Source organism: Neodiprion virginianus, chromosome 5, assembly GCF_021901495.1.
Source record: "Neodiprion virginianus isolate iyNeoVirg1 chromosome 5, iyNeoVirg1.1, whole genome shotgun sequence".
NCBI classification, from domain to species: domain Eukaryota; kingdom Metazoa; phylum Arthropoda; class Insecta; order Hymenoptera; family Diprionidae; genus Neodiprion; species Neodiprion virginianus.
In genome coordinates, this window is record NC_060881.1 from 20,138,020 (window position 1) to 20,151,171 (window position 13,152).

Here is a 13,152-nt window from a genome sequence, read left to right on the forward strand (position 1 = left end):
TACGACTGCATTCATAAAATAATCTAACACCGTTTTTGCGCATTTTAATCAATACTTCCGAGACAAAATTTGACTGATCATATCGAAGCAATTATTGAAACGAATGAAAAAAAAATTAAGAAAATTAACATTTCGAACACGTCGAATGTACGAATTGATGGGAGTTTAAAATCTTCCTCGGCCAATCCTTAACCGCGTAATACAACGAACATATTCGACAAGGTGGTGGTCTTGCGACGGTCTTGATTCTTGGGAGCTGTAGATAGCCTGGTAGTTTGTATTGACCCATCTCTGAAACTGGGTTGGTGATCGTCTCTCTCAGGTTTACGGAAAGAAGGGGGAAAAAGACGGTGCGATTCGACGGCGGTACAAACGTCGTCGGTCACGAGGAGGACTGGTCCTGGGAGGCTGACCGTCAGGGAAGTCAGGACAGCGCCACCAAGGACTCGGGTATCGATACCTCGAGCACCTTCACCAGCAGCGAAGATAGCAACAGAGGAGATCTGCCCAAGGTACGGGCTGGAGTTGCCGGGACGTGGCCGAGGGCGAGAGATTATTTAGAGAAAGAAAAACGACGAGTGAAAGGGACAGAGTGAAAGAGACAGAGTGAACGAGAGATCGAAAGCAAAAGACTATTCGAGAAAAATTAGTTCTGCCTTGAAGCTTCTCTGTATACCCCATAACTAGTCTTCGTGCGTGAAACATGCTTGCGATTTTAAAATGCGCCGAGTGTTCCATTTTGAACGTTGAAGGGCCGAAGGACCTCAGCCGTTTGTCGATAAACTCGATCAAATACCCTTTTTCCGACGGATCGACTTGGTTTCAACGTTTTCATATTACAGCGGACCTTGAGACGAGTTCAATGAGCTCAAGCTCGTTGATTTCTGACCACTCGTTCGCGAGGTATCACACTTCAGACTTCAACTCGCACGCGAATAGCGTTGCACATTGGGCGTGCGAAGCGAGGCTCGCGCTAATCCCTGATTTCCAAGTGTCATATCTCGAGAACGCTTGAACCAAAATTGACGAACCAGGGCTCGTTGAGATCGTCTTGACGCCTACCGTAAGTTGAAAAGTGTGGAACCAAAAGTCGAAGTAAAACAATTGATGCGGAACATTTCCATCATAGCCTCAAAATCTTGACACTATTTACCTTCTCTTTAACACGCTTAGCTTCCGATAGATTTTTCAAAATTCGTTCAAAATGGTATATTCTGTACCTTGGACATAAGATGAGTTTTTGGTTTTTATGACTGCAAAAAGGAGAGGGACACAAAAATATACCTGTTCAACTTTCCTCTTGCTTCGTAAACCGTTCTGAGATATTTATCATCATCTTGACACGAAGATTGATACTGATATACATAAAGAATAAAATTTAGTGACTGAATTTTATGAGATGCAACTTGGACTGGAGAAGTTGGGCTGGTCGTTCCTGTGTTCCACTCTTTGCAAAATTTCAAAGCCAGGGAAATCGAATATAGCGAAAATAGTTTCTTCTTCACAATAAGCAATCTCTCTCGTTTTCTTCGTGGAGTAATTAGTTGACATGTATAGTCAATTCCGTCGGCTTACCTGGTAGAGCATAGGCTTGACGACGGCCCGTTTATTATGAAAAATATAAATAGGAAACCTAAGTAAATGGAATAGAATAGAACAGAATAGAATAGAATAGAATAGAATAGAATAGAATAGGAGCTGCAGTTGATTTACGCGAATGACGGTAGTTGTTGCCAGTGAAATATGTACCTTGTATACATCGGTATAATATATTTACATGCAAGTTTCAGTAGTGACTTATAGCGACAGCTACGTTATACCTTTCATATTTTAACGTTTCATGTATTTGTATATACATATATGTATATGTATTTTCATTCATTACCATGAGACTGTCTCAAAAACCCCGCAGAACATTTAGTTGTATATTACTGTATATCGTTTTGGCAAGGTATATGAAATCGCATACGAGAAACGGCAAATTACCATCAATAAAAACGCGATGTTCCAAAACGATAATTCAATTTCATAATTGAGAATATAAATTCTATTGATTCCGGTTACATTCTACTCTATACAAAAGAAATCGAAACAAAATTTCAATAACGTGGTATCAGAAGGTGGCAAGCGAAAAGTACTTGACGAAAAGAGAGGGCTAACCCCTTTCCCGAAAGTAGATCCACTCTCAGTTACACCGCCCGTTAGAAAAACCTACAAAAATTCATATATACCCACCTACTCCTAGCTTTACGCATGCTGCTTATACATATACGCATATTGTATACCACATACCATGTTTCTTTAATTCCATCTGTAATTACATTGCTTCAACGCTTATACACACGCTATAAAGTACATACTGTATATTATACATATGTGTAACATACATACATACATAAACTCTTACTGATATTCTATTCTACGCATGCATTACGCATGAGATTTTAACTGCATGTGTGGATAAGATATTGTTGTTAGTGTATTTTCATGTGCGGATGTGAATGTGATTTTTATTCTCACTTTCTTCTTATACACGTACCACCTAATCAACAAAATCATGACAATTTCGACATCATGATCTACGCCAAGAAAAACCAAAGATGTGTACAAAATACAGAAATAGAATGACACAATTTCAAATCTCAAAAGATGAAAGAATGAAACAAAAGATTGCGAACACAAAACAAATAGTAAAAATTAATATTTTTTTTTTTCAAACTTTCTTAACACCTTACGACTCTGCTTAAATATGCATATAATTACCATTCTGTGAAGTGAGTATTTACGAGTGATTATTTTGTATAAGTTTACTTCGGTAATTGCAATACCTTTTGCAAAAAAGAAAAACAAATACCATAACAAAACCAAATCCTATGATTTAAAACACTTTCACAGAAAGAAACCGGACGAAAGAGTGATGAACAAAGTAGAAGAAAATTCTTGTTTCAATTTTGTGTGCTTTCTTTTATTTTTTTTACAGATTAACAAAAATGGCAGAGTCGTAAATTGTAACTTCAAGCTACACAAAAATCATACCGGACCTAAACACGGAACCAATCCATCTTGGTGTCTACAGATAGGTAACTGGAGTTACAATTTTCCTTCTCACGAATGAAATTGTAACGCACGGATGCCTATATGTAAACGCCGAGGTGACTTGCTTCCACCTTTAGACCCGGTACATCATTATACATATACCAGTAACCACACATTTGCTTGAGCGTGTAAGATTTTCCTTCAACATACGACATTAGATTGCTCAAAAATGAGAAGGAAAGGGAGGAAAAACATGCCCAAGCAAAGAGTTGGCTTCTTTCAACTCAACAACTGTTCAAATCTGGATTTAAACGGATATCCGAAGGGTCTATTTTACTTTTCTCGAATCCGCAGCACCCGCTGTTATGGCAGGTAAGCAGCGACGGTCAGAAAATGATCGGTCACATGATCCTGAGGAAGTCGCAGGGCGCAGGTTCCGGCAGTAGCAGCAGTATCCTGGGGTTGAAGGTGGTGGGCGGAAAGCTCCTCGAGAACGGTTCGAGGGGTGCGCTAATCGAGAAGGTCAAGAAGGGGAGCACCGCGGACCTAGAGGGTCAGCTCAGACCGGGTAAGACAGACTAGAAGCACCGATCCCACCCTTTCTAAATGGTTTAAGCGTCCCGTTAACCGCTTGTCGACTTCGGAATTGAATTCATTAGATGCAGAGTTCAATAAATAACTCGCTGGAACAAAACTTTTGAAGACTAAACTGAACGCGTGTTTTGCTCGAGTGAAACTGATGACTGCTTTGATTCATATTCACAGAATATAGCTCTTCAGTTTCAAGCTCTTCGACGTCGAAAATACATTCAATCAAAAACGTGATGATATACAAAGTTTCAGAGTCCAACTAATTAAGGTCGTTACTGCAGTGAAGAGAAATATCTTGAAAGACTGATTTCTGAGCTAGCGACATTTTTGGTATCTTTGCGTGATCACGTTTTTGGTTTCACACTTTTTACTCATAACCTCAAGTTTCCGGTATTGAGGCTCCGAGAAATTTGTCGAGTATTTCACACGAAAATGGTAAAATTCTGGAAAGAAATTCATCCACTGGAGAACCACAGGATGGAAGTTGTATGTGAAAAAAAAACGCATAAAGTAGTTTCCATTTAAAAATAATTAAGTTGTATTGTTTCATTTTTGTTAAAAACGATAATGGTAAAAGTTACGTGCAATTAAATTTCACCGGCTTCGAGATATACTTTTGCACATTTTTCAAACCTATCGTATCCTTATAAACTTTTTTTCAAAAGAAAAACGAGAACATATATCCAAATTATGTGTCTTTAAAAAAATGAAACCTTCAATTTAAAAAATTCCTGAATGCTTCTCGATTCGTTCTGCGGCTGACGCATCCTTAACGTGAGTGTTTCCGCCGCAGGGGACGAGGTTATCGAGTGGAACGGAAGGTCTCTACAGGCAAAGAGCTATCAGGAGGTCTACGACATCATAGCCGAGTCCAGACAAGAGCCACAGGTCGAACTGATTGTCTCAAGAAGCCTTGGTACGGCTCCGACGAATTTGCCGGGCCCAACTTCAGCATCGCTTCCCGCCAAAACGACGACGAGGCGCGGAGCCACGCAGGCGCAATGGAGGCAGAAGCACGACCTGGTGGGAACCGGAAGCCAGGCTTATCACAAAGGTGAATATATTTCCCTGTCGTCTTCCCGAACCTCGGCAACCTTAAACTTGAATTTCTTTGTTTACCGGTCTACTTCTCGGTTACCATTATTTATAAATTTTTCATGAAGAGGTAAATAACGCAAGCCTGAATTTCTCTCGTCGTATGGGTACATAAAATGAATATCGACGGGAAAAAATATGCCGTGAGCTTGTGTCTATGTTTTATATTATTTTTCGAATTATTACAGGGGACTCGGCATAAGAGTCCCGCCTCGAGTAAAACCTGTGTAATCGAATTGAGACAACACTGTGAACAGAGATATTTGGCATATTTTAATTTTTTTATTTATTTTTAAATATACCAGCTGGTGGACGTGCAAGATTGATAAAAGTTGCCTGAGTCAATTCTCGGTTCTTTATTTTAGTGTATATATATATATACCTTTCGCCGAGTGATACGTTTATGTCATTATTAGAGGAATTTTAATCTACATAGAATTGGTGTCTTGTGATTGTTTTGTATAATATAGATACACAAATATAATATGTGTGTATGTATATTATACAGTAGTTTCGTAGCGTAGAAATAATACACAAACTGCACCCTTTTAACACTAACACACTACGATATAGTTTTATGGGAGCAACAACTTTTTCTGATAATATACAAGTATAACTTAAACTAACCTACCTCTACGCATATTTATATTATAATAGTTTCTTTGTACTATCTGCCGTACCGTACCGTATACATGTATATTGTAAATTATCTACTTACATACGAACTATCTCACCGTATATTTCATCGTATACGTATCCATGCGTATGTATATAACTGTACAAATGATCTCTCAGGGTTTATATCCAACTCTAACCTAACCTAATTTATACTCTGAAACATCTAATTACCTGCGCAAAACGTTACTATTATCCTATAGGGGTGAACCATACGCGGCATCAAGTGAATGTTTACATATAATGCAATCGTCGATTAGTGCCGATAATAGTAGGTACGAGTAAATTATTCTTGCCCTAATTTTATTTATCGTGAAGTAGTTCTCGGCTACTAGATATGCTAGTAATCATTTTACAGACGAAATTTAATCCCAAGTGTTTAAATGACTAACCAGAATCATGCAATATGTTGTTTGGTTTTTTATTTTTGTTTTTTTTTTTTCTTCGCCGTAACTTAGCCAGCTTGTCTTCGCTATTTCACACCGATCGGATAATTTAATTTACTTGTACATTTTTACTTGTGCCAAATTTGGATATTGTTCACAGTATCGATATTTTTGTCTTGTTGATTATCGTGGTATCCTAACTCTGACTTTGAGTAACATACATTTGCATACCAATCTTATGTACTTCCTACTTGCTGCATGAGAGCAGGCGAATCTTTTGTCGGCTTTTATCTCTCAGAGTAGATAATAATTTTCGTTACGTATCACGTCACTCTGATTCTTTGCGATTTATCTTCTTATTCCCTATGTCTATGAATCAGTAATCGGCTTTGGTAGTACTCTTCAGTAATGGAACGTCACGACTAAAGCCGAAATGTTTCGTCAAATATTTTGGTTATTATTTTCTGTCAAGCAAAATTCTCTGCTCTTGTCGTCGTGCTGTATTATTGCCCTATTTGAATTTTTCAGATATGATAAGTACTGTCCTTTTTGTTGATTTACCAAAACGAAAGAATATAATGTGATTCATGTGTGGTACCAAACAGTATATATCGGTCGAGATGTAGGCGTGCAAAATTTAATTGACCACAGGATTTATACAATAAACGACGTAGAGGATTGAAAATATTTTCCAGAACTGTACGATACTCGAGGAGAAAAACCATCGGTACTTGTAACGTCGCCTGGTTCTCCCGACCTCCATGCTCAGGGTAGAAACAGGCACGCGAGACACTCCGGCGGAAACGCGAATGTCGGTGGAAGACTGCAAGTTAAGCTTGGGTTCGACACAACCGGGCTTCAGCTCATTGTGACTTTGGTATGTGCCGCTGGATTGACACCCAGAGGTAACGGCCAGCCAAGGAATCCCTACGCCAAGATATTCCTACTGCCTGACAAGAGGTAAACAATTCGAGGAGTCCAATCCTCTCACTCTCAGGTTGAACAAATCGATAAAAAATCAATTAATTTGCACCAGAGTGAAAGTCCTTGGAGTGATCATTCGACCTGTGAATGAGAGGACTAGCTTTTAAAATTCATTGGCTGTGATCTATTTCACTTTTACTACCATTCAGTGAGAAGTCCAAACGAAGAACGAAGACTTTGGCCAACACTAACGACCCCAAGTGGAATCAGACCTTCGTTTACAGCGGAGTCAGAAGATCCGAGCTTCGGCAGAGGGCGCTTGAGGTTACCGTTTGGGATTACGTCAGGTTAGTCCATGTCTTTCGTGAACTTTAGATGTCTAAACACTGAGTAAAGGAAATCTTTCAAACGTCTCTCTGACGAATTTAAAATTTGTACTCTCTGGGGGGTTGAGCTTCATTTGGTCAAGTTCGGAACCTGTTTTTTCCGATCAACGGTCAAAACAAGAGTCCAGTGAATAACTAACCCAGTTCTCCACTTTTTGATATTTCTCTCACAGATATGGAGCGAACGACTTCCTAGGTGAGGCTGTCCTAGAGTTGGAAGTCTCTGCGTTGGATCAAGAGCCGGAATGGCACTACCTGGTTGCTCACGAGGAGCACAGGCACACAGGGTAAGTATTTGCGAGGGAAAAGATTCGTAAACCTGAACTGACGATTGTCCGTGTCGCGTGCTCTTGCAGACATTATCAAGACACAGCCGACGAGATGGTGACGACGCCTGTTGACTGCCATCTAAGCCCGCCGTCAACGACGTCAAGATTGAGTGATTCCGATACCTCGGAGTGTGACATCACAGACTACGACGTATCCAGGGAGCAGAGGAGGGGGGTAGATGGTGCGAGCATAAGCAGCATCGGCAGTTCATCGAGGTGAGTGAGCCAAGGCTTTTTTTTACAGCCTTGCCGATAATTGGTACCTGTATGAGTATTCGATAAACAGAATGCAGAAAATAGAAAGCGAATTAGTGGCGACCAGTGATGTACGTTATATCCTAAATAAATCATCGTAGATAAATTTACTTCGCTGTTCAACCTACAGAGATACTAAAAGTCAAGTTCGTCGTTCATCTTTTGTGGCTTAAATTGAATTTTATTTGATCTTACTTAAATCTTTCTTTGTTTAAAGAATAAAAAACTAAAAGTTATTCTTACACACAAGATATTTTATTCACCACCGGCATAGAAATATTTTGTTTCAACCACCAATTTTCTCGGTAATATTAAGAATCTTTCATTATTATCGTTCGCTTTCTTATTATCTGATATGTATAATATTATTTATCATCTTGACCACATGAATTTCTACACGAATAATCTTACCTTCATCCAGATAATAATATTCATCATCTTGTACAACACTGGCGGCGACTCATTCTGCGCTCGTTCTCCTCCGTTATGGCGGTCATTCTCTCGCGCTAGGTTCCTGTTTTATCGACCTGCGCGAACGTCCTTTTACATCTCCTCGAACACAGACTACGATCTGCCTCTCGTATTTATTATTATATTCCCTGGTGTGTGGGAGGGGCATTTTTCTCGGTATTGGGTTCAGTGATCAGGGAATCCCCGAGATAAACCGGCGTCGTTCGTCTGGCTGCGCTGCGTCAAAAGTCGCGATACCGGTTGCTCTGCGGGCTTTTCGCGCCGTGGGCAAGATTTAGGCGCCAGTCAGTTTCGGCGTCGGGGCGACGCGCTCCCCTCCCTTTACCTTCACGTCGCTCTGTCATTCCCCCCTCTTTGCCGCAAAAGTGGTGAGTCGCCGGTGCCTCGCTGGCGTCATTTCCTGCCAGAAAACGTTACCCCCTCGATACACCCGGAATTTCCCTTCGACTTCTTTCTTTTTTTCCACTCATATCTACGCCAGCTAGTCGCCCTTTTCGTATAAGTATCGGGCTCCGTTGTTACTAAGAAAAATCTCTCAACGTCCTCGATAATAATTGGAGTTTTTTAATTCAAGTAATTATGCACTTTAACTTACGGAATTCCTAACTTTCGTTACAAGAAGGTTTAATTAATTGCCACGAAAATACATTTTTCAGAGTAACTTGGACTGGCTAAAAGAAAACTTAAACGTACTCAAAAACCGGAAGATATCTCAGCAAATGTTTTTCATTGAAGCAAAATTAAGTCGACTAATGGGTTATTTGAAAATACTTTACTGTATTAGCAGATGGGTGTAGTGACAAATTTTCCTATACAATTTATACGTCGAATGAAATGTGTCATAAAGTCATTGTAAATTGTTCAAAAAATATAGGAGGCTTGTTTTCAAGATTGAACACTATCAAAATCCTAACAATAACTTCCTTGATACTAAGATTGACTATCATAAATTTTTTACTCAAACTTGAGAATTGACTTTACTGGTAGAAATGACAATGAATTTTCTTCAATGAAAACTATTTGAACTTGGTTTTGCGCAAGACATTAATGTGCCAACCTGCGACTATGTTTGGCGGTACCGTTACGACCGTTATGCAAATTCGAACGATTCATATTTGGTGCGTAGTTTCGAATCGACGAGTGGAATTTTTGGTTGAAGTTAAATCACCTCTGTATTTGAATCTCGGTTCAAAAACTAATCCTAATTTCGTAATTCCGCACGATCTTCCAATCGGAGAGGAAAAAAAGAGACGCGATCGTTTAACAATTTTCACCAAACTTCAATACGATTTGAATTTCGAAAAAAAAGAAAACAGAAGCAGAGACTCCCGACGGGGTTCGAAACGTCTGTAGATCGTAGAAGCTTTTCATTCTGAGTGGATAAAAAACCGTCGTGTCTGATCTTCTTTTGTTTTCCTCGAAAATGGTTGGCAGAGAAACGTGTTCGAATCTGGGACACCCTGTACAGATCACTACGTCTCCGCATGTGTATACACAAACCCACGAAATTATGTACGTGGTTCAGTCATTCCGACTATCTAGCTTAGCTAGCTGCTAGACAGAGTCGTGGATCGGGGTGGCGAACGGAACGCGGACCCAAGGGCGAAGGGAGAGGGTGAGAGAGAGAGAGGAGTTATAAAAGTGGGCAACTAGCCAATTGACATGCCAGTTGGCCCGCGACCACGAACCCTGTCGGGATGTAAGACCCAGTCGATCGCATCGGCGGCCAACGGTAGTCGGAATTCAAACCCTGCGACCATGACGCCCGACCGTTATTTGTGAGTCGAGTCGAGCATCTCATCGTTCATTATGTAGTCGATGGTTTAAACGCATGACACGTGTAGCCCGTGTTATCGGATCTCGGTGGTTGACCCGATTTTCGTTTCTCTTCATACTCTCTCCCTCGTTCCTCTGTCTTTTCTCAAACCACTCTTGTCCGTGATCTTTTTAAACCTTTAAACCACGTTCTCTTTGGTTAAAATACAATTTTTTTTTTTTTATTTCCTAACGTCAGTCTGAGTGTTTTCGTTACTCTATGGATACCGAGTTAATCCCAAAATTCCGAGCGATTCATGAAAAGTATCGAGTTAAAAAAAAGTGTAGCTAAACTGCTCCCAAATTTTTTTCAAGCTTTAACAAACGTCGAACTGGAAATAAATGGAAACATGCATGAGAGCGATATGATTTGGAAAATCTTTATCTATCGAATTTTATCATTCCTGAATGCAAAAGATCAGATTTGAATATATTTCAATTAACAGTGATTTATTGAGGATCTGATTTCAAGTAGGAGATGAAAAATGGTCGTTAGGTATTTTACGAATTTCGGTTTTTGATATCAAAATGAGAGATCCAAAAAACTTCCACGAAATAATTCCGCGTGCGAATTTGTCTGCATTTTGAATTTTGGATTTTGAGATGTCAAAGTGTTGACCAAATTATAAGTAATTGAAAGGGGTTACAATCGTTTAACACTGCAAATCTAATTGTGCCGTTCACGCATTCATTGGCTACCCAGTTTAAAAAATTCTTCGGGATTCCCCCGTCTCCTTGTTTGCGTCCCACCGTTTTCTTATATTCCGCGATGATCGAGATGGGAAGTGATATGTGGCTAAGCTATAACGGATATCCAAACCGCGGTTTTAATGTTATGTATATAACGGTATGTATTGAATATTTCCCTAACTGGATTACCTAAAAGGTTTCACCGCAGCTCTGCATCTATTCCCATATAACTATATAAACCTCAGGTGACACGTTGTTGTGTGTTACGTACATTACTTTATTATCACTCTGCACATTATAGGTACATATGTACATATACCTATATCTATATATGCATACGTTACGTGTAGGATATTCTATGCCAACTTTACCAATGTTTAATCATCTCGAATTTGATACATGTTTATTTTTACGCTATAACTTCGGTTTCCAAACGCAATCAAATTTTATTCAAATTATCTTTCGGGTTAAAATATTACAATTTTTTTCAAGTATACAATAACTTTCGTTGATTTCGTAAGATTTCAGTCTGTAAACACATTGATCATTTTCCTAATGTATGAACAATCCGTTGATAAGTACTATTTTTCATGTAATTATTTGACAAAATCGTTACCTCTTTTCTTCCAAATTAAATTTTTGAAACTGATCATTTCCAAAGCAGCATATTGTTTGTCTGCAATTAGTACAGAATGTATCGTTACTGAAAAAAATTTCACTTCATTGATATAAATTTACCGTAATTCCTGAAACGCAAATGATAAAGAAACCAGTTTGACGTTTGTATAAGGTTAAAAATATTTTTATCACAAGAATAGTTCTGAAAAGACAGAAAGAAAAGTTGGAGCAAGAATATGAAAATACAACATGAATCCACTTCGAGTTATTCACGATCGAAGACGAGTCAAATTGGTATGGAATGCCCCTTATATATGCCCCATTCAGCGCAGGGCGGAGAGCAAAAGTTTCGATTATATATTACGGCCTATAACTGATTAACGTCAATTTATTATTGCGCAAGTCATGAATTGTGCGAAATATGATGGATAATAATTAATAAGTTTAAAGTATTTGCCATAATCGTGCTTCATAAAAAAAATTTATTCGTTGTTCAATGTCTTTCTTTACCTCTCTCTCTATCTCTTTCTCTCCTTCCTTCTCTCTATCGCTCTCTTTCTCGTGTGATTATCTATAATTATTGGTAGTATTTTAATTCTGTGTTTTTGTTATTATTTTAGGTTTCATAATATGTCGTCAGTTTATAAGCGGTACGAATTTTCAAGTTTATACTCTTCATTATCATCATGAATCACATTATTCATTTACCCTGCAACTTATACCAGTATTATTCACCGCTAGAAGTTTAGATGCCAACGCGATGAATGATCTCACATTGAAATCACTTGTAACGAATCACTATATTCTAGCTCTGTAGAAAAAATTTCTAAAGGATCTCGGTAGGGTCATGTGTCAGGTAGTGACAACAACACAGACTATTTTTAAAACATGATATTGAATATAAGAAAAAAATTGAACGCAAATCAAAGTTCTTACGTTTGTTTACTTTTTTATCATTATAACTAATAATCTATAAAAATTCAAAATTGAATTAAGATCTGCAAACTCGAATAAAATTTATCCACGCCTAAACGTATAAGAAGGTGTAGTTCTTTGTCTGTAAATAAATGTATGCACACGTATTTTTTTTTTTTTTTTGTGTTCTATTTTCGAATCTTTAAATAGTTTTTGAAAACGCTTATTTGTTACATTTTTCCTCTATATCGCCCTGCCTAGCCTTCTAAAAAATTTGTTATACAACCAGTTAGTTCATTCGCAATTCTTGAAGAGTCGAAATCCTGAAGAGTTGAAAAACTCACGTACACATTGCATAGGTGTTATTTCACCGCTTCATCACTTTGCAAGTACATAAATTACATACGTATTCATAGATTTGTCATAAAAACGCGTAGGCTAGGCGTATATAATATACTCAAGCATATAGAATGAAAGGGTGGGGGACAAAAATAACCCGCAGCTACTGCTTATATAATACATATACATAACTATCCGTAGTTCGATCGGCGGTCCGAGATGCAAACAGATGGCGCTTCGTATAATTAGAAAAAAATAACGAAATTCTTTAGTAAATAAACCATAATGGAGGTAGGTTAAGGGGATGCCCTGGTCGATTTCGATGTTGTCATATATATCTGCAAATATCGAAGTCCACGTATATCAAACGCGAAAAAAGGCTTAACAGTCCCATTCTATCTGTAATTCTGAACAAAAATACTTTAACGCATTTTCGTTCGATGCAGAAATAAAGAAATGGCACGAATTCTAATAATTTACAATTGCGATTGTGTAGAAACCATGACATTTCTCTATTTCTGCGTCAAATGAAAATACATTGGAGTGTTTGGATTCAAAACTGCATATAGAACGGGGCTGTTAAGCTCTTTTTCGTGTTTAAGTTGCATGGAATTTGATATTTGGAGA

The 13,152-nt window shown here is 38.4% G+C and overlaps 1 protein-coding gene across 15 annotated transcripts in view; it reads left to right on the forward strand.

Annotated features, from left to right (window-relative positions):
• Nucleotides 1-13,152, forward strand: part of LOC124304712 (regulating synaptic membrane exocytosis protein 2) — a 74,685-nt gene that overhangs the window by 32,215 nt on the left and 29,318 nt on the right. For 12 of the 15 annotated variants that reach the window (XR_006908254.1, XM_046763274.1, XM_046763267.1 and 9 more), the window contains 8 exons: nucleotides 323-512; nucleotides 3,391-3,604; nucleotides 4,421-4,681; nucleotides 6,479-6,743; nucleotides 6,917-7,054; nucleotides 7,267-7,380; nucleotides 7,450-7,638; nucleotides 11,892-11,921. Coding sequence is in view for 14 of the 15 variants with exons in the window: in XM_046763274.1 (XP_046619230.1) it covers nucleotides 323-512; nucleotides 3,391-3,604; nucleotides 4,421-4,681; nucleotides 6,479-6,743; nucleotides 6,917-7,054; nucleotides 7,267-7,380; nucleotides 7,450-7,638; nucleotides 11,892-11,921 (1,401 nt within the window). In the remaining variant the exon portion in view is untranslated. The remainder of the gene's footprint in view (nucleotides 1-322; nucleotides 513-3,390; nucleotides 3,605-4,420; nucleotides 4,682-6,478; nucleotides 6,744-6,916; nucleotides 7,055-7,266; nucleotides 7,381-7,449; nucleotides 7,639-11,891; nucleotides 11,922-13,152) is intronic. The other 3 variants (XM_046763268.1, XM_046763271.1, XM_046763277.1) reach the window with 2 other exon arrangements.